We start from the raw sequence: 18,583 nt of genomic DNA on the forward strand, positions 1-18,583 counted from the left end.
CCCATGTTTAGTATTTTTTTCAAGTCTTTTTCGCATTTATCGGAGCCGTTTCATTATATAGTTTAACCTTTAGTTCTGCCAATCAAATGATTCTATAGACGACGTAGCTGCTCCGGCAGCGAATTCTAGCGGCGGGTGCGGTAACTCCCTGTTATTCGCGTCCAGAAATGTAGTTGAAAACACAATTGGCGTATATTTATCACGCTCGGCATTAATTTAAAGATTTCTGCGTACAATTTTTGTGTCCTAGTCCCGTATTATTAGTTTATTTGAAACATGTGAACACATGAGTTTGCGCCGTTACCGAGGTTAGATGTTTACACATCACTGGCGAGTACTGAAAGACTCTCTCACATCTTTTTTTTTTCCATTTGTGAATACTCCTTTAGTCTTTGTCAAGTCATCAGGGGCGCAGAAGGGAGTTTCAATTCCCAAGAACCTTCTCCAAACATCGTGTTGCTTCTTTGTCTCGAAAGGCTCTGTCTCGGAGCGCGCTGACGGCGTGAATGCAGGGAGGCAAAGAAAACACCCAAGAGGAAAGGAAAGAAGAAAGCGCGCAGAAGATTAGTTCGGAAGAATTCGGACTCTCTTTCTCCGCCTCCCTTTTTTGGAGGAAGAACTGCTGATGGAAGAAACCGGATGCCGCCTGGCAGATGCACTCAGCGAGGATGTAGACATCTCGAGGAAAATGATCCAGTAAACAAGAGTAAGAAGGAAATTTAATTTGCGAACGCGTATCGTTAGATCTGCAATCGAGAAAAATACCAAACTACAAAATTAAAATATAGAAACTAAACATTTACCAACAAATAATATTTCTGTGTTGAAGTTTTCATTTTGCACGCTAAGTAGTGGTATACATATTTTTGCTACAATTTGTATCCTGTATGTCTGCAATAATTTAATTTAATGTAATAACTAGGCATGTTAAAAAAAATAAAACCGTTGGCAGGACGACATTCTTATCTCCAATCTCAATAATTCCAGTAAATGACTCGCGGTCAACAAAGTTTGTATTGCATGCTTGAATAAAAATAGCATCCTGAAGCTGGTCGTTTTTTGATTCTGTATGAAATCTATTTTTTTTAACTTCAACTTTAACTTGTCACCATGTCCAACACCAATATCTCTATTAATTTGAATTTCACAAAACTCGAAAACAAGAGTCAGGCCTTGAGATTCAATATAAATACAAGGTTTAATAAGTAAATAAGTTTTATGGCCAGTTGAACCATTCTGCTCTTCGATCTTAGATCTAGTGATGATCCAACGCTCATTCCTCTAAAATCTGCGCCAACACATATCGGGAATACACTTACAAATAAACAATCAAAATCGCACAATTTATTTTAATCATTAAGTATAGATTAGCTGCTTAGTTAATCTTAGACGAAGTATATGAGTTGTTTATATAAAGAGCTGTAAATCTGATGAAAAGGCAATGTCTTGTAAAGAAACCTCGGATTACGAGCATTATATGTGTGAAACCGTAGTTTTGGAATATCTTTCTTTCCTGTGCAGTGTCACATTGTTTGTTTTTTTTATGCATCACGATAGTTTATGTGAGCTTACGATATTTTATTGAAGTTTTTAGTAGTTCAAATATTTTCCAAATTTTATTTCTGTATTACTTTCTTTTAAACCCATTTTCTTTAAGGTGGTTGTAACCTACATTATTTTCCTTCTTTAATTTAATGCTTTGCTCATGATTTCATTTCGAAATGTTACATAGCTAGGTTTAGTTTCTTAAAAAGAACTTATAATACCAATAAGTGTTTTTTTTTATGATTTTGAAAATCTCAAAGGCCCATTTGATTCTCATCTCTACCATTTCTATGGAGACTTTAATTTTGAGGCATACAGTTTTCAATTAATGGCTTGTATGTACAATTTCCCTAAGAACTTAATAATTATCATCTTAAAATCTTGTTAGGGTCAGTTTTAAGATTTAAAAAAAACTTAATTTCTAGAGATTTACAAATTATGTCCTAGTTTCTAGGAACTATATAAATTTTACAAATTCTACATACAAACATACAATTTAAAACCTTTTTTCTTTATAATATAATGCTATCAGTTCATGCGAGGTTTTAAATACAAATTAGATTTTAAGGTTCTTAAAGCAAAAAATGGGATACTTCAGAAATTGATAAAACTACTATTTACAAGCAATTACTCGTAGTTATATTATGATTAAAATTGAAATCAATAGCTTAAACTAATTTATAGGAGAAGTATAATTTATGAATTTACCTACCAGTTAACCTCTTAAACCGCCGCGCCGTTGAGTTTTATGTTTGGCAAATCTGATTGATGTATACGGTTATGTTCACGAATAAATTTATGTGCATCCAGCTTGATTTTTTAGAGAATGCCAAAGGAACAGACAGCGAACTTAAAATCACATAATTCAAATGACTTTTGACCTTATAATTTTTATCCCCATGATTTGAATAAAAAGGCATTATTGTGCTACTTTGTGACGCAGAACTCGTATAGTTGTCAATACCTATTTGCGGATACATAACAGTAATTAAAGTCTGAAATTGATGAACCCACACATGTTGCTGAAACTTTTAAAAGTTGCTTAAAAGTTAATAGCTGGGGAAAATATATTCACTGTATATAATTACTTGTATTTAAACAGTTTTGGTAATTCAAAACATGCTCAACCCGTTATTTATACGACCACGAAGGTTGAGTGGCATGTATCACTTGCCTCCCACCTAATCGATCTGGGTTTGATTCCAAAAAAGGTCAAATACAGATTTTGTTTTTGCCTATCGGCAATGTGGCTCTCGTTTCCGTGAGCCAGTTGCTGCCATCTTCAGATTGAAATCATAGAAGATAACTTTGCACAAGTTTAATGATTGAAACATCATAATTCAATTGAACGTCGAAGTAAACGTGATGGAAACTTAACTCCTACCGAATCACATCCACGCGGCATATTGGAAAATCCTGTATGCCCGTTCGATAACCATCCCAAGTTTATCAACTGAACACGCTGACTCAATTCATGGATTCAAATTCTCGAGCTCATTAAAAAAAATAATAATTCACGATTTCTTTGGAGTTAATGTTTTCGCGCCCATTAAAATTTCTGAAATTGTTAGGGTCCATGGAAACGAAAATTACTTTCCTTCCTCCCCTATTTCAACTCTTCTGCCGTGGCTTAAACTGGCATTTGCATTTTTCAAATTTTCTGTAATATTTTCCTCGTCAGCGAGGGGGGAAACAATAAAGATGTCGCCTCGTCTGGGGACATGCCCGTGGGGCATTATCCCGAAAGTCGCTCGCGCGGAGATGAATGCGAATCTGCGAGCATCCTGAATAGAAAGGATGTCGTGAGGTCCCTCTCCTCTCAAGAGGGAGCCGGTGTTCGGGAGGTCCATAAAGTGCCCGGTTTTATTGAATCCTTAAAGAGGACCGCGTCGGAAATCCCGGGACGCGAACTACGTCCCCTTGATTCAACGCGGCTTTTTCAGACTCGGCGTTAATCCCAGCCTGCGCCGAGACGTATTTCACGCGATTTTTCCGCTTCAAAATCTTTATAAGCCTCCATAGACCGAAGCGAGAGAGAGAGAGAGAGAAAGAATGGTCCATCATATAGCACGATTACTCGTGAAATGGCCTCAAATGCGATTGTGCGTTCGGAATCATTATCACCTAACCTCCCACCACCCCCTTTTTTTTTTTTTTTACACAAAACTCGGTGCTTTGATTCTGGAATGGTTCATGGTTACGTCTTTAACCTTGATCTCCTTCGAGCGTTCGTTCTGCACGTGGTTGCAAATAATTTATCAGTTAATGGTTTAATGAACCACCTGGGTTACGTGCAGAAAAGCGTTAAGATGAGACTAAAAGGCCTTTCGAACAATTCTGTTACTGATTAGGCACCAATAAATTTAGAATGATAATCGATGATTTACTATGAATCGTCTCAGATCGTGACTCATTGTAATGTTGGTTAATTTTTAATTTGGTCACTTTTAGAATACCTGATTTGTACAAAAAATAATAATCACCCAATTTTAACTAACAGTTCGGGTTACATTTAATCAGGGGCGTAGCCAGGAGGGGGGGGGGTTAGGGGTTCAAACACCCCCCCCCCCCCTTTAGCACCAAATCTTTAATTAATTTCTTATTCATCACTCAAACAAATTTCATATTAAAATTAATAAAAATTTTACCATTACAATATTTAAATTTAAGTACCGAAAACTGCTAAAATAGCACTATTTTACACCTTAAAACATAAATTTTCCTGGGGGAGGACCCCCGGACCCCCCCCCCCCCCCCGCTTTAATACGGGGGGGGGCATGCTTCTTAACACCCCCATACACAAATCCTGGCTACACCACTGCATTTAATCCACGGATATTCGGAAATTTATAGATACCGAATTTTCTCTACTCTGAACATGACTCTCAAAAATTATTTTTATATTATAAGGACACTAAAAACTTGTTAAGTTGAACACACGCAAAACTCTTTTTTTTTCGATTTCAAAATGCATGTTCATCCGGTTTACAAACACACAGAGCGAGGAAGTCGTGTTTCTGGGTAGTTTATACGAAGATCCAGTTATCTGGAATTGCCAAAAAACACTTTGTTTATTTCAGTTTATTGTTCGTTCTACCAGTTTGCTTGAAATAAATATGTTTTCAGTCTCCCTCCGCCAAACAAGAAATCCGAAATTGCATTGGCGCAGGCGCAGACCACGTGAAAACGTCCAACTGTCGCAATAATAATTGTTTTCATTTTAATCCAAATATTATTCCTACGTTCATAAAGTAAATGGAAATCATGTAAAGATTATCTTTTTATAATGTAGGCAGGTTTATAGAGACCTTGAGTCGTGTAAAGACTATCTGCAAGGTTTTTGAAAAAATAATATATTTTTCTAATGAAGACATCAAATTTAAAGGTTTCCTATTAATTCTATTTACAATGTATTTGTAATTTTCGTCTTATCAGGGTAAACACGAGCATAAAACTAAATTAACAAAACTCAATCGGGGCCACCTTGGTGCCCAAGCCCATGATAATTTGCCACCCCCCCCCCTTTTTTTATATCATCCCCCCCCCCAAAAAAAAAACCCACCGACCACATACTTTTCACTCCTCGCCCCATCCGGCAGAATGTCTTGTACTAGCTAATTATTTCCTAGTTCTGTTGGAAATTCAGCCGTTTCAGTGCCAGACACAAAAACATTCAATTGCCCAATTTGGACGCACTTTATTCATAATGTATTCAGCGGTACTTGTTTCTTATTGCGTATCCAGCTGTACTTTAAAATAAAATAATTAAATAAAACAAAGTATTTGGTTGTGTTTGCGACACAAATCTGTATAGTTACCAAAATATATTTGGAAATATGTTCACAACTTTAAGCAACATTGTTCTGTGTAACGTATCCAGTTGTAATTTAACGTGTGTGTGTATGTGTGTGTGTGTATATATATATGTATGTATATATATATATATATATATATATATATATATATATATATATATATATATATATATAGAACAAAGTAAGCAGTTAAATGTGTTTGTGATTCGAAACTGTACCATAACCCAAATATATGTAATTATGGATAATATGAATTCTAACCGGAATGCTCACGGTTAATAGAGTGGCTCGTCTGTTGGTGTTCGCAGACGACGGCGCCCCGCCCGTAGCGCAGTCTGCCGACGGCACGCTGAACTTCTCTGCGATCCGCCGCGAGCACAGCGGCTGGTACAAGTGCACGTGTCGCCACCCGCAGGGCGACTTCAGCTCCATCGGCTACTTCCTCAACGTCAGACGTGAGTTCCCTCCCGGGGTTGCCGCCGTCGCTTAGAAACACACCACTTAGAAACACGCAACTTAGAAACACACAATTTAGAAACGCACTACTTATAAACACACAACATATAAATTTTGAAGTTATGCCCGTCATAATTTGTGTTTTTCTAAGTTATGGTAGTTCTAGGTTATGATTTTTCCAAGTTACTGCGTTGTGTTTCTAAGTTATGGTCGTTATAACTTATGACAGTTCTAAGTTACGTGGATTTTTCCAGAATTCTAAGTTATGACAGTTTTGAGTTGAGTGTTTCCAAGTTATGTGTGGTGTCGTTACACCCCTTTAATCCTCGACGTTTTGCAATTTCTAATATTTTGGGGCCGCTTGCAATAAATCTTCCGTGATGAATTTTTTTAGACCGACATGGCACAAGAATTATCTATGGCTACTTGGTTGAAGTCAACACCTGTGAACTATTGCAATCATCATGACAGTTGTAGTCGCCGGCGTGAATCAGTGTTAGTGAAAAATTAGCTCTTTTTTTTTAGTTCTCTATCTCTCTCTCTCTATCTCCCTTTCTCTGCGTCGTATTGATTGTTCTTTATTGTTTATCCAGCACGTTTCGACGCATAGCATCGTCAGTGTGGTTATTTATGCCGCAGAGAAGTGGAATGCTTGGAGACGGTGGAAGCCACATCGACGGGTCGCATCTGCAGGGATTATTACTCCTTTATCTTCACCGCCGAGTCCTTGTCTTTGCGAGTTTACCTCGAGATTTATCCCTCGCCGGGAAACGAGTCTAGCGGGAAGTGCCCGAGAAGCCCTCTCCCTTTACTGCTCTCTAAAAGTACACCGTTAGAAATTTTAAGCCTTAAATTTACAAAGAACGCTGGGTTACAAATTATTCAAAAATCTTCGTTCATTTACGTTTACGGCTTTTTGAGTTCACTGACTTTTAACATGAATCCACACCGTCAATCTTGCAATATAAACAAAACATTCAAAATCTTCGACGCCCGACTAGGAAGTCGCAAGTTGACGTTGTTTCTACGGAGATTCAGTTTTTTTTTTTTTTTTTTTTTTTTTGTGAGATTACGAAGAACTCTTCGTTTATTTTCGGGTTGGTTCTTAGTTTAAAGTTCCGTAAATTTACTGTAATTTTGGGTTATTCCGATGCTACAAGTAGAGCCACGAATGTTTTCGCGGATTCATTGTTTTGCAGAGTCAGTAACGACTTGGGTATCTCCAGCAGTTAGCAGCGAGTCATTGCACATTTTCTTCGCTTTAACAGTCAAGTAGGAGTTTTAAAATTCAAATCATAACGCCCAGTTGGGCCAGGCCAACAAATAATGATACATAGGCACGATAGTTCTGAACTGAGTGTCCCGGATTCAGTTGGAGCCTCGTTGACTCTGAGAACTTCTACCTGGCTGGAAATCCCCGGTCCTCCTGGATCCTCCAGCTGGAGATTCTCGCAGACGGATTACAGCCGGGCTCGATGTCGGGATCTCCCGAGGGAAATCTCCCCGCTGAAGTCTGCTGCGTGGAAGTTGAGCTTCTCCGTGCTGCTGATTCGTGAAGTCCGGGCGGGTATACGAGATCCGTGCGGCTCTTGAGCTTCAAAACTCACGCAGTACGTTCACGATAACCTCAACTCCCACTCTGCATCACAGAGAAACCTCAATAACGATAAATAAAAAAAAAGTATGAATACACAAACTCACGGAAAACAAGCTAACATCAATTTACGTAAAATTCATAGACCGCACACTGTTAAAAATTACCGTAAATTTACGTATATATTTTTTTTTCAGTGAACAGTTTAACTCAAATAAATGACGAGTTCTTCATAATTTCCGATAACTGAATATTTGTTGAAACTACTCCGTATTTTGAATTCCCCGTTCTAAATAAAGGTAAACACACAAATGGACAAAAGAAGTGTGTTCTTACTGTAAAATTAACCAGTTTTTTTTATTGTTTTGCAAATATACTAATATTTTTTTTTTAATTCACGTTAAAAGAAAGTGAACTCGAGGTCGGTAAATTCACAAAGACTAATGGATAATTTATAACCAGCGTTCTTCGTACACTGAAGGTGAAATTTTTTAACAGTGCACACAGAATTCCTTGGTAGGAATTTGAAAAATTATCACAGCACAGACGAACACAGTGCGGGCTGACAACGGAGACAGTTGCGACAAGAACGAAAGGTAAACACAGACAAACAACAACCGAACAACTTTGTGCAACACAGCGAAAAACAGACAAACCCAACGATGATACTGAACAGATAATCTGGAAAATACAACGGAAAAACAGCGACGCACAAGCGAACCCAGCAATGAGACTAGAGAGATATTCTGGACAACACAGCGACGACAGCACCAACGAACACAGCAGGCTTCGTAAGACAAAACAGATGCGACGGTTCGGGAACTGACATCTGTTCCCATCAGACACAAACGTACTGTTGTTGACGGTTCTTGAGGTTTCTCTGCGACATACAGAGTAAAACAATACCATATGTCCACAATCATGTTTTTAAACAATATTCCCTATTGCAAGAATCATTCAAAAAAAGTACTGAAACACTTATCGTTGACTTTATGTTTATTGTTAATTTTGATATTTTTGTGATTTATTAAACTCCAGGGACATATACGGCGTGTTTTTTTTTTTAGGTTGGGTTTATAAACTTCGCAAGTAATACAAGAGCGCAAGGACGTAACAAACAACCAACGCAGGAAAGCTAAAGTAGGTTATAAACAATTCAAGTCGAAAAAATCATCAACTCTACAACCCTAAACTGTGAAACTGTAGGGAGGAAATATTAAACAGACTTATGTCCATTAATAATGTTTTTAACAAGAAAACGAGTAATATTTTCAGTTTTTTTTTTTTTCAAATTTAGAATTTACTTTCTCCGTGCGATAGTTTAATAGTGAAAACGTATTGCGTGTGGCACAACGAAATTCATAGTCCTCTCTATATACACATTATGTCTACATCATCTGTAAACATGTCTGAAACACTTCATTTTAAATATAGAAGATGAAAACACAAGCCGAAACGCAAGCCGAAAGTCATAAACGTTTATTTGAAATTTTTTTTAAAAAAAAAAACAGTATGTGACTTGAGCTTCTTTTGTTTCTTGCGTTGTTTAATAATTCGGCCTAGAAAATTCTACGTCCAAATAAATACTAAAGTCCGATGTTCTGGGTGTCATCAAATTGTACGAACAGGCTTAAATAGTCTTGATATCTCGAAACAAAACAAAAAGTGCACCAAGCTATCGTTAAAAATTCTTGACAAGTATTTTATTCCTGTTGATGACGTGTCAAAAGTGTGGAATACTTATCAGTTTGAGCAGGCTATGAAACAGGCTTAGTTGAAGTGGCAAATTGTGCAATCTTTGACAGTTTCCTTCGAAATATTTTTATATAAAACTGCTACATGGACATACACCATTGCTGGGTTGAACTGGCTGTCATAAAAAAAAACCTCAATAATGGACAACAAATATATGAACACAAAATCACACAGGTAACAAGCCAATATCAGCTGATGTGAAATGCGGCACAGAGAGTTCCGTCGTAGTACTTTTAGCGTGTATGTACTTGCTTAATTACCCGGAGTTGTCCAGGCTTAATCACCCTTGGGATATGTTTTTTTTTCCGGAAAATCCCGTTCTCATTTGATGGCTGTGTAATATAAAAAACATCCCTGCCGAGTTTCAAGTCTGTAGAACATATGCTTGAAAGAAGGGAAATTTTTAATCTTTAACGTCCTCGCAACCCTCCTTTGTGGCTGATTAGGATCTGAAAGGGAGTAAAGAATTAAAATGCAAAAGACGTTGCCAGGAGACGCAGAAAGCATCAACAATGCAATATTATTGAAAAACAGGTACACTTGGATATTTTAACACTCCCCTAAACCCCTTTAGAAGTTTATTCTCGTAAAATCCTTTCTTATCTTAGGTCTACGTAGCAGAAGGAACGTACGTGCCGAATTTCAAGCCTGTAGGTCTTATAGTTCCTGATGATTCGTGTTGAGTGTGTCATTGAGTTCTATTTTGCTTCATACAAATTTTACCTCCCTTTAGGGCACGCAAGGAATATTTCCTCCAAATTTTCAAATCTCTATGTCCACCGGTTTTTAAGCTGTATCTTTTCTGTCAGTCAGACATTGTTAAATGTCGTAGTCGTCCATGATTTAAATCACTGAAAGTTTGTTTACAAGGACGACTTGGTAGATTTTCGATGTTAGAGCGCGGGAATAAAAAAATACATATCTTAAAATATAATATATAAATCCAGTGTCCTAATGTTTGTTTCCAGTGAACTCTTCACCAAGTTAACCGATTTCTGAAAATTGGCATTTATGTGTAATTTTTTTCTAACTTGAGAGATAGGATAGTTTTTATTTCGATTAATGGTCTTAATAATTTATAATTAATAATAAAATGACTATCAATGTTGATTGGTGTTTAAGCCCGGGAAACAGTAGGTACTTCGTCTCCATGACAACGTTGCGTGCTCGAGAGTCGGGAAACCATCGGTGCTATTCGTTTTTTCTTCGGTACATTACAAAGCATTGTATTAAGTTCTTGTCAAAATTAATTAATTTTCATTTTATTTCATTTATTATAACTGTAAATAAGAGATTTGGTATAATTTTATCCCCCATTAATACAACCGTGCGAAGCCGGGTCGGGCAGCTAGTATACATATATATCCGTACGCGACTCGTAGCCGGGAATCGAACCCGTGGTCGTCACCGTCGCATCAGGAGACGACCGGGTTTCCATTTCCTGCGGCCCGACAATAAACCACGTGTGTCAAGTTGGCGACCACACATTGGAATTTCAAGGTCAAAATTTGCCAAACATTAGTGCTCAATTTGTGCTAATTTGTGCCGTATAAAACAGAATTTGTGCTGCATTACGTACTTACTATATGCTATAACTTTTTACGTAATGCAGCACAAATTCTGTTTTCTACGACACAAATTATTACTAATCGAGCACTAATTTTGAACAAATTTTGAACTTGAAATTCAAATGTGTGGTCGCCAGCTGTCAATTCGCTTTAAACATATCAAGGGCTATAACTTTTTAGTTTACGTTGCGATAAGCTCGAAATTTTGGTTTCTGGCAGCACAAATTGAGCACTAATTCGTGACATAAAATTCATTCAAAAAAATTGATATGTTCCTTGGTTGGTCGCCAACTTGACGTCAAGTTGGCGACCAAATTACTATATGCTATAACTTTTTACGCAATGCAGCACAAATTCTGTTTTCTACGGCACAAATTAGCACAAATTGAGCAATAATTTTTGACCAATTTTGACCTTGAAATTCCAATGTGTGGTCGCCAACTTGACACACGTCAATAAACCCGGGGGAAGCCCACGTTTCAACCGACACCGATCAGGTACCCGAACACGTCCGAAAGTACGACACTCGTTCGTGCAACATCGCCCCTCGGAATAAACGTTTACCTGGATTTCATACTTCATACATTTCCACTTGGAACTGATCGAAATCAATGCTGTATCGGGTTTCCATGGAGTGTTCTGCTATAGCTGATCGCGGGTTTCCATGAAATCCTCAAAACATAGCTTCACATCCAACTTCAGACAGATCGCCCCTGATTGGCAAAACAGCCCAGCCAACCAGAAGAAAGGAAGGCACCGATTGGCCCACAAACGTACCAAACTTTATTTTTTTTATGACCACGTAGACAAGCGAAAACCTACAATTGAAAAAATAATAATAGGTAACGAATTTCGCGAGAATTTTTATTTATGCAACACACCTAACCTAAACTTTGTTATGGGTGCCATTTTAAAAGCTTTGGTAAAAGTCTAGACGAGAATCAGTCTTCTGCCGTGCCTTCTGAATCATGTCCTTAGAGTGACAATTGCTGCAGCCCTTTCTTTAAGGAGCTGTAAATTAGTTGTGTTCTCAACGTATGCAATGTGTCTGATGTATCCCCCGCAGAAAAGAGCAAAGTTTTCGTGTGACCTTGTGTGACAATGGCGCGTAAACGGAGATTATCGCGTCTGCTGCTTCTACAGTGCACGGAAACGTATATTTATTAAATAACACTTTAGAATCAAAAAATCACTATCGATGACCGTTTACAACAGACAATTTAATTTAATATAAAAGAGAGCTTGTCTGTTTGTAGTTCGAGTATCGTGGATACGGTGAGGCCTAGAGTCGTAAAATTTAGTAGGTGGATCTTCCAAAGAGGCCTTACGCATGTCGAAAAGAAGAAGAAAAAACTTTTTGATAATTTTTTTTGTTTTATTATTTTAGCGATTTTTGACGTATTTTTCCCTTGATAATCTCCTACTCTATGGCTATCGCATTGTTAATGACACATTCTTTGTCTCCTGGCAACGGTTACTGCATTAATCGGCTGATTAAAAAAAAACTCTAATATAATTCACGAACGCAAGATTATTTTGGGCTCTGACCCGGGGTTTGTGAATCGGAGAACAGCACAGCACAGGCGCAGGTTCTGTCTAGTCGGCCGGAATTGAAAGGGCAGGGGTTTGGGGCGGTATGTGGGGGGTGGGTAGGGGTAAGTGGGGTGAGGGGATATATGCACGCGTGGCTGTTCGGCCGTGATGCGTGCCCGCGATCCTGATATTAAACATCTGCCCCCCCCCCTCCCTTCAAATGCCCTCCTACTCCTAGCTACTACAATCTATCAGCGTTGGCCAGCTACGCAAGCTCAACCCCGCCCCCCACCCCCACCCCCCCTTTTACATGTTTGGGATGGTATCCGGGTCAGTCCATCTGCGAGCCCCAGGACTGTTTTGGTGAACGGTTTGGGGGGGGGGGAGGGGGTAAGGAATTGTTCCTCGACGTTCCCGATCACGATACAGGTGCATGCAGATGTATATACAGCCTCCCCCTTGAACCACCCCTCTCTTTCCACAAACATCCCCGCCCCCCTGCTTCCTGGGTCAAGCGAATATTCCGACGTCGCCAATCTCAAACGCGTCGCTAGGTCAGCACAATCCCAACGGTTTCCATTATGCATGCGTTGGATACGAACTTCAAATCCGTTCTTATTCGGTCATCGGGGGGTTGGGGGAAGCTTTCCTCTTACTCTGAAGTTGAATGAAAGTGTTGTTCACCTTTAAATTTCGGTCTCACTCACTATGTCAGTTATTTAATTTTTTTTACAATTATTGAATAACTATTCTAGTATAATTGTGACGAATTACATTTACGCTAATTTTTTGTCACATTTTTGCTGTGTAATGATGGTTAAAAAAGAAATTCAAGCAATTGTTCTAATCACTTGTGCGACATTTTAAAGCTTTGAAATAAAGTTTAGTTATTTATCTTGTGGGAAAATTTGTCAACTAAATAACATGTTGTAGAAATGTTTTTTTTTTAATAATTTGGACTCCCATTATGGTGGGCTTTTTTAAGAACATTCCTAGTGACGTCCTTTCAAGCTATTAGACAAATTTATAGCTTAATCTTCTATACAACTAATGTTTATTTACTAACCAATTACTAACCAGAGTGAATTCAACCTTTGAATATAAATAAAATTATTACATTTATTTTACTTATATTCAATGGTATTACTTTAACATCAACTTGATCTCAATGGATCTCTAAAAAAAAAAAATTAAAAATTGTTCATATTACAATGATATTGGGTTGATCGGGCTGAATAATTTCTACATCGTGTCGAAATACGTTTCTTGAACTCATATTATTGTCTCGACGTCTATGTAGGTCAGTAGATAGTTCACGTTCGTTCTGGAATCTTGGTCTCGAACGCCTTCTTGTATCATGCAGCAATATTGGATCCTGTCGCCATATTTGTTTTTTTATATAGAAAATTTGAAAGATTTATATATGATTCTTTAGTACCAAATATTTTAAAAAAATAACAATATTTTCAATAATTTAAATTACTACTCCACAAACATAAAATTTAAAACTAAGCGAAACTTAAAAAAAATAGTTATGAAATGTTTCAAACAAATTTACCGTGAATAAATTCATGTCTCCAGGATTTCAGGAAAAACAAAAATGTATTAATTTATTAATCATATCGTAAAAATCAGGAGTTTTAAGCAAAGCCTACATAAAACAGTTAATTCAAAACTGTATGCCGCTTTAATCTTGTAATTCATGCAATGGTATAAATATAAATTTTAAGTTTATAAAAACGATTTAGTAAACTCTAGCAATGCTGATAAAAGCTTTCATACACAAAATAAAACTATCCTAATATTTTTAATTTCTTTTAAATAGTGAGCAGAAACAAGAAATTATAGAAATAAAATAGTTTATGATGCCATCCCTAAACTACCGTGTTTTAAACTTTATTCTTAGACCTTGGTATTCGAAGAAATATACGACTTTGTTTAGTATATTTAACATAATGCGGTGGTGATAAATAAGTCAATCAAAGGGTTGGGGGGAAAATCGTTTCTTTCCGGAGTGCCCATTAAACACTTCTTGATTAAAAGACATTATTTATCGGAACGACCAGTGCAAACGTCAGTAATAACAGGAACGACCATGCTTCGAACGTTCCCCTCGTAAATTAATTTGCGTCGGTGGTGCGCTGGCGGGCAGGCTGCATTGCTGTAATGAAGCCCGTTTGGCTTTTGATTGATACGTGGCGAACAGAATAATGGTATGTCGGAACTTTTGCAGAAATTTATATTTCGCCAGAGTACCGACTAAATAAAGCATTGGCTCACCCACCCCCACCCGCCAATTTTAAATTGAATATTCTGTTACAAAGTTCCAGCACATCCAGGAATAACCGTTGATGTTATTAATTTTTTTTAAGAAATCATTTGGAAAAAAACTGTTTACTACTACATGTTAAAAACATTTGTGTATAAGACAGGGTATCCTAGCAGATTAATTCTGGCGCATATTTACTTTTAAAGGAGATATAAAAATCAAGAGTGAGAATTCATATTATGGTTATCACTCGCGCCTGACTTTCAGTCATTAAGTCTTGACTTTAAATTTAAAAAACACGCGTGATTCATGCCGACGAGACATTTAATATCACAACCCCCAGCATTTTAAGATCAGGAACCCTTAAGCAGTCACACACACGTAAGAATCTGACTCGTGAGTGAGACTCTGATATTTTTGACTACACACAGTACCAGCACACTCCGAACTTTGCTCGTAAATTACAGCAGTAGAAATGAGTTCGACAGAGTAAGTTGCAGTTCCGGTGATAGTCCTAGGTGGTGTGTTCGAGATCAGAAAAAAAAAATTAAAAGTTCGGGCAGATAACTGGTTGCGACAGAGAACAAGGTTCACAATCTTAAATTTATTTAAATTTTTTTTTTTTCAGTGAGTACAGTCTTGACTACTTCAAATAATATTCCAGAATGACTGACAAAAATATACAGCATTAGTTCGGAATAGTAATTCCGTTAATTTTAAAACACACAGTGATGTGCAATGCTATATCCTGTGTTTCTGCCACAATATCGGTGACATAAACTATAAAAAATAATATGAGTGCGTTTTTTCAGTGCTCGTCAGAGATCTAACCTCGGTAACAAGCAAATATTTGTGTGTTCTCATGTTTCAAACACAACTATAATACTGAACTCGGGTACGAAATTTAAAGTAGATTTCTTTAAAATAAAAATGCCGAGCGTGAAAAACGCAAATTGTATTTTCAATTACAATTCTTGGGGCGAATCACAAGTAGTTTCCGCACCTCTGAATTCGCTACCGTACCAGCTATATCGACTACTGAATCATTTGATTAGCAGACCGAAATTTAAACTATATAACGAAACGGCTCCAATAAAAAAGAAAATAATTTGATAAAATACTAAACTTCCGCTTTGGGCCTAATTTTCGACAACAAATTATATTATAAAACTGCCCATCTTATTAAAATTCACTAAACAGTAAATATCATAAATTGTCCCTTTGGTGTGTAAAATTTGGGTTGCGCCATCCGCCACAAATGGCAGGACCGTAGTTACACATTTCCGTTCCATGCGACTTCCGTTCCATTCACGAAATGATTAGCTACTACCAAATGCCATACACCGAGAGCTAAGATTTTACAAAATATCATATAAAAAAGTTTATTAATTAAACATTTTCGTCGTTTAGTTTTGAAAAACTAGTAGGCCTACAGTTGGCGTGATTTTACAACTTATCTAAAAATATGATACTGGAATAGGCTTCGGTAATAAAACACTATTTTATACCTATTTTTACAAAATAACGTGTTAAATTACGCATTTCTATGTATAGATGAAATTAATCTAATCATGTTTAAATTAGTCTTATTTTTGCCAGCAAACTGAACTTGTAGGGCACACATACGTCATTGTAAAGGAGCAAAATATTTGTCGGAATAACTTTACGCCTACGAAGGAACTGTAAAAACAAAAACAAAAAAGCATTTTTATTTTTGTGATCTGTACTGACAAAACATTATGCTACGAAAGTTGTATTCCCATTACACATTTAATTATTATTGTCTACTTTGGAAGAGAGTGTTTAAGATGCGGGCGTGATAGAAACACGAGATTGGCTCGTCATAGTCCACCCACTTGCGTATAAGGGATTTACAAACCCTAACTTAAAACTGAAGCTGGACTACCAATGATCGGTCGCGTCCGTCCGTCAACAATTGGAGCGATTCATATTCATCCGCACGTCCGGCAAATACATTTTTTCTAATGCTGCCATCAGACCAGAAATCTCCAATACTGTTGAAAATTTAACTTATATTATACTAGCTGCAATACCCGGCGTTGCCCGGGCTGAACACAGGATGTAGTTAGTAATAATTGTCTTCTTAATTTGAATGTCAAGAGTAAAAATAAATTTATATCACTTTCAGATCCCGACAGACGTTGTTCTGCCAGTTTATAGTTATTTACCTGGTCTGTATGTAAGTTATACTTTATAAAGCAATATAGAAAAAAGCTGAAAAATAAGAGATTACTAATATTGAAAAGATTCCATTATCTAGCTAACGCTCGGCCTGCATTGCAATGCCTCATTCAGTTTTGTTTTGTAATATGTTTGAAGTAGTTCCACATATAAAAATCATCTATCCATCTCTCTATATATATTTATCTCTATCTACATCTATATACACTTCCTTGGGTTTGGCCCAGGTGAAACCTGCATAGACACAGGTAAAATACTTGGATCAGACATGCGTGATGCAGTTTGCATGCATTTTTTGTAAATATTGTAACATGATTTAAAACACGTTTTGTGTTAGGTCACTGTTGAACTGGAGGAAATTGAAAGTCATATTTCGTAAAATATAACCACTTAAAAAATTTGGTTTTCAAATGTAGTTGGGGTAAAAAGTTTTACAGTGTGACAGGACCTTTAGTAAACGCGGTATAAAGCCATTCTCGGCTGACATCTATGAGGTGTATTCGTGTCATCCACAGGGCAACTATGTTACTTGAGTGGTAACCATAACATAATATGCAAATCCCTTGAGTGCTTTCTATCATTTAAACAGGGTGCTACATGCCTAAAAATTGTTCTGAAAACAAGTGTTCTAGCCTTTTTCAATCTTCTAAAAATACAGTTTAAAAACGAAGTAATTAAACAGAACTACTCAACCGCCCTCAGCGTATTATTATTATTTTTTTCGTAAATAGACACCTTCTGATATCTTGAGAAGTTTTCTAATCGCGTTTCCCCCCCCCCCCCCTTGAATGTCTGCACACCGTATGGTCTTCCCAGGTAGAAGGGGTCCTTAAAAACCCTTTTTGCCCAAACGTGCAAAGAAAAACCATATAGCTATATTTTTTGCATTCGCTTTAGACGCAGGGCACTTCGTTTTTCGCGAACTTGTGCCGGGGGGCACTCTACGGAATCGCAAGGCCCGCGGGCTTTGCGAAATGGCAATTGGCTAGAGGGCGACACTGCTATGCTATCTGCAAATCCTTCTCCCCCCCTCCCTCCCTTCTGGCAAAACCCTACGTCATACCTCCGGCTTCCACGCATTGATGACAGCCATCCGAGAGCCTCCGAAGAAATGAAATCCTCCCCCTCCCCCCGCATCAATCTCGATGCGCGCACCATATACGCGTCTCTTACGCCTCCGAATCCTGAACCCGGAAAAGTGTGTTTCGATGCGAGCGCCGCTTTTCCCAGGAGAGGGGGGAAAAAAACCCAACGCGCCTCCCAAGAACGTACAGCGCACGAGAGGATACATTTCCTTTGCCCATCGACGAATAACTTCGTATTCGGCATCCTGTGCGATGTAAAAATAAAATTCGAAAGACTGCTGCATCGGGGATTCCAGCCCCAGTGGGGCACTAAAGCACGGAAAAGACGTGCCGAAATATGAAATTTCTCTTTGTATTGTTCGCGTATTACAAAACTTACATTACTAGGGCCATGTATTTTTTTTTTGCGAATAAATCTGAACGCCTGTTAGACTGCAAGAATGTATATCCGCACCGGAGGTTTCTTCCTTGTGATTGGCGGCCGTGTGCGAGGGAAGTCATTGCCCTTTTTTTGACCGGGCCATTCAGGACGTGATTGCTTCCGCACTGAATTACTGTGATTGGTGTTGTAACCATTGGCGTAGCTGTGTTCATAAAGTTGGGGGGGGGGGGGGACAAATAATGATTTTGATGTCATGTAAACCCATTCCCCTCTTACTAAGACGGGGGTCCGGGGGTCCTCCACCGAAAAATTTTGGATTTTAAAAGTGCAAAATAGCGCTTTTTAAGAAATTTTTGTTTGTAACCATTGGATACATCGA

At 37.8% G+C, this 18,583-nt stretch overlaps 1 protein-coding gene across 1 annotated transcript in view; it reads left to right on the forward strand.

Moving 5' to 3' along the window:
• Positions 1-18,583, forward strand: part of LOC134537269 (hemicentin-2) — a 141,992-nt gene that overhangs the window by 51,673 nt on the left and 71,736 nt on the right. The window contains exon 4 of the mRNA XM_063377541.1: positions 5,669-5,815. Within this exon, the coding sequence (XP_063233611.1) occupies positions 5,669-5,815 (147 nt within the window). The remainder of the gene's footprint in view (positions 1-5,668; positions 5,816-18,583) is intronic.

The sequence above is a fragment of the Bacillus rossius genome, chromosome 12, assembly GCF_032445375.1.
Source record: "Bacillus rossius redtenbacheri isolate Brsri chromosome 12, Brsri_v3, whole genome shotgun sequence".
NCBI classification, from domain to species: domain Eukaryota; kingdom Metazoa; phylum Arthropoda; class Insecta; order Phasmatodea; family Bacillidae; genus Bacillus; species Bacillus rossius.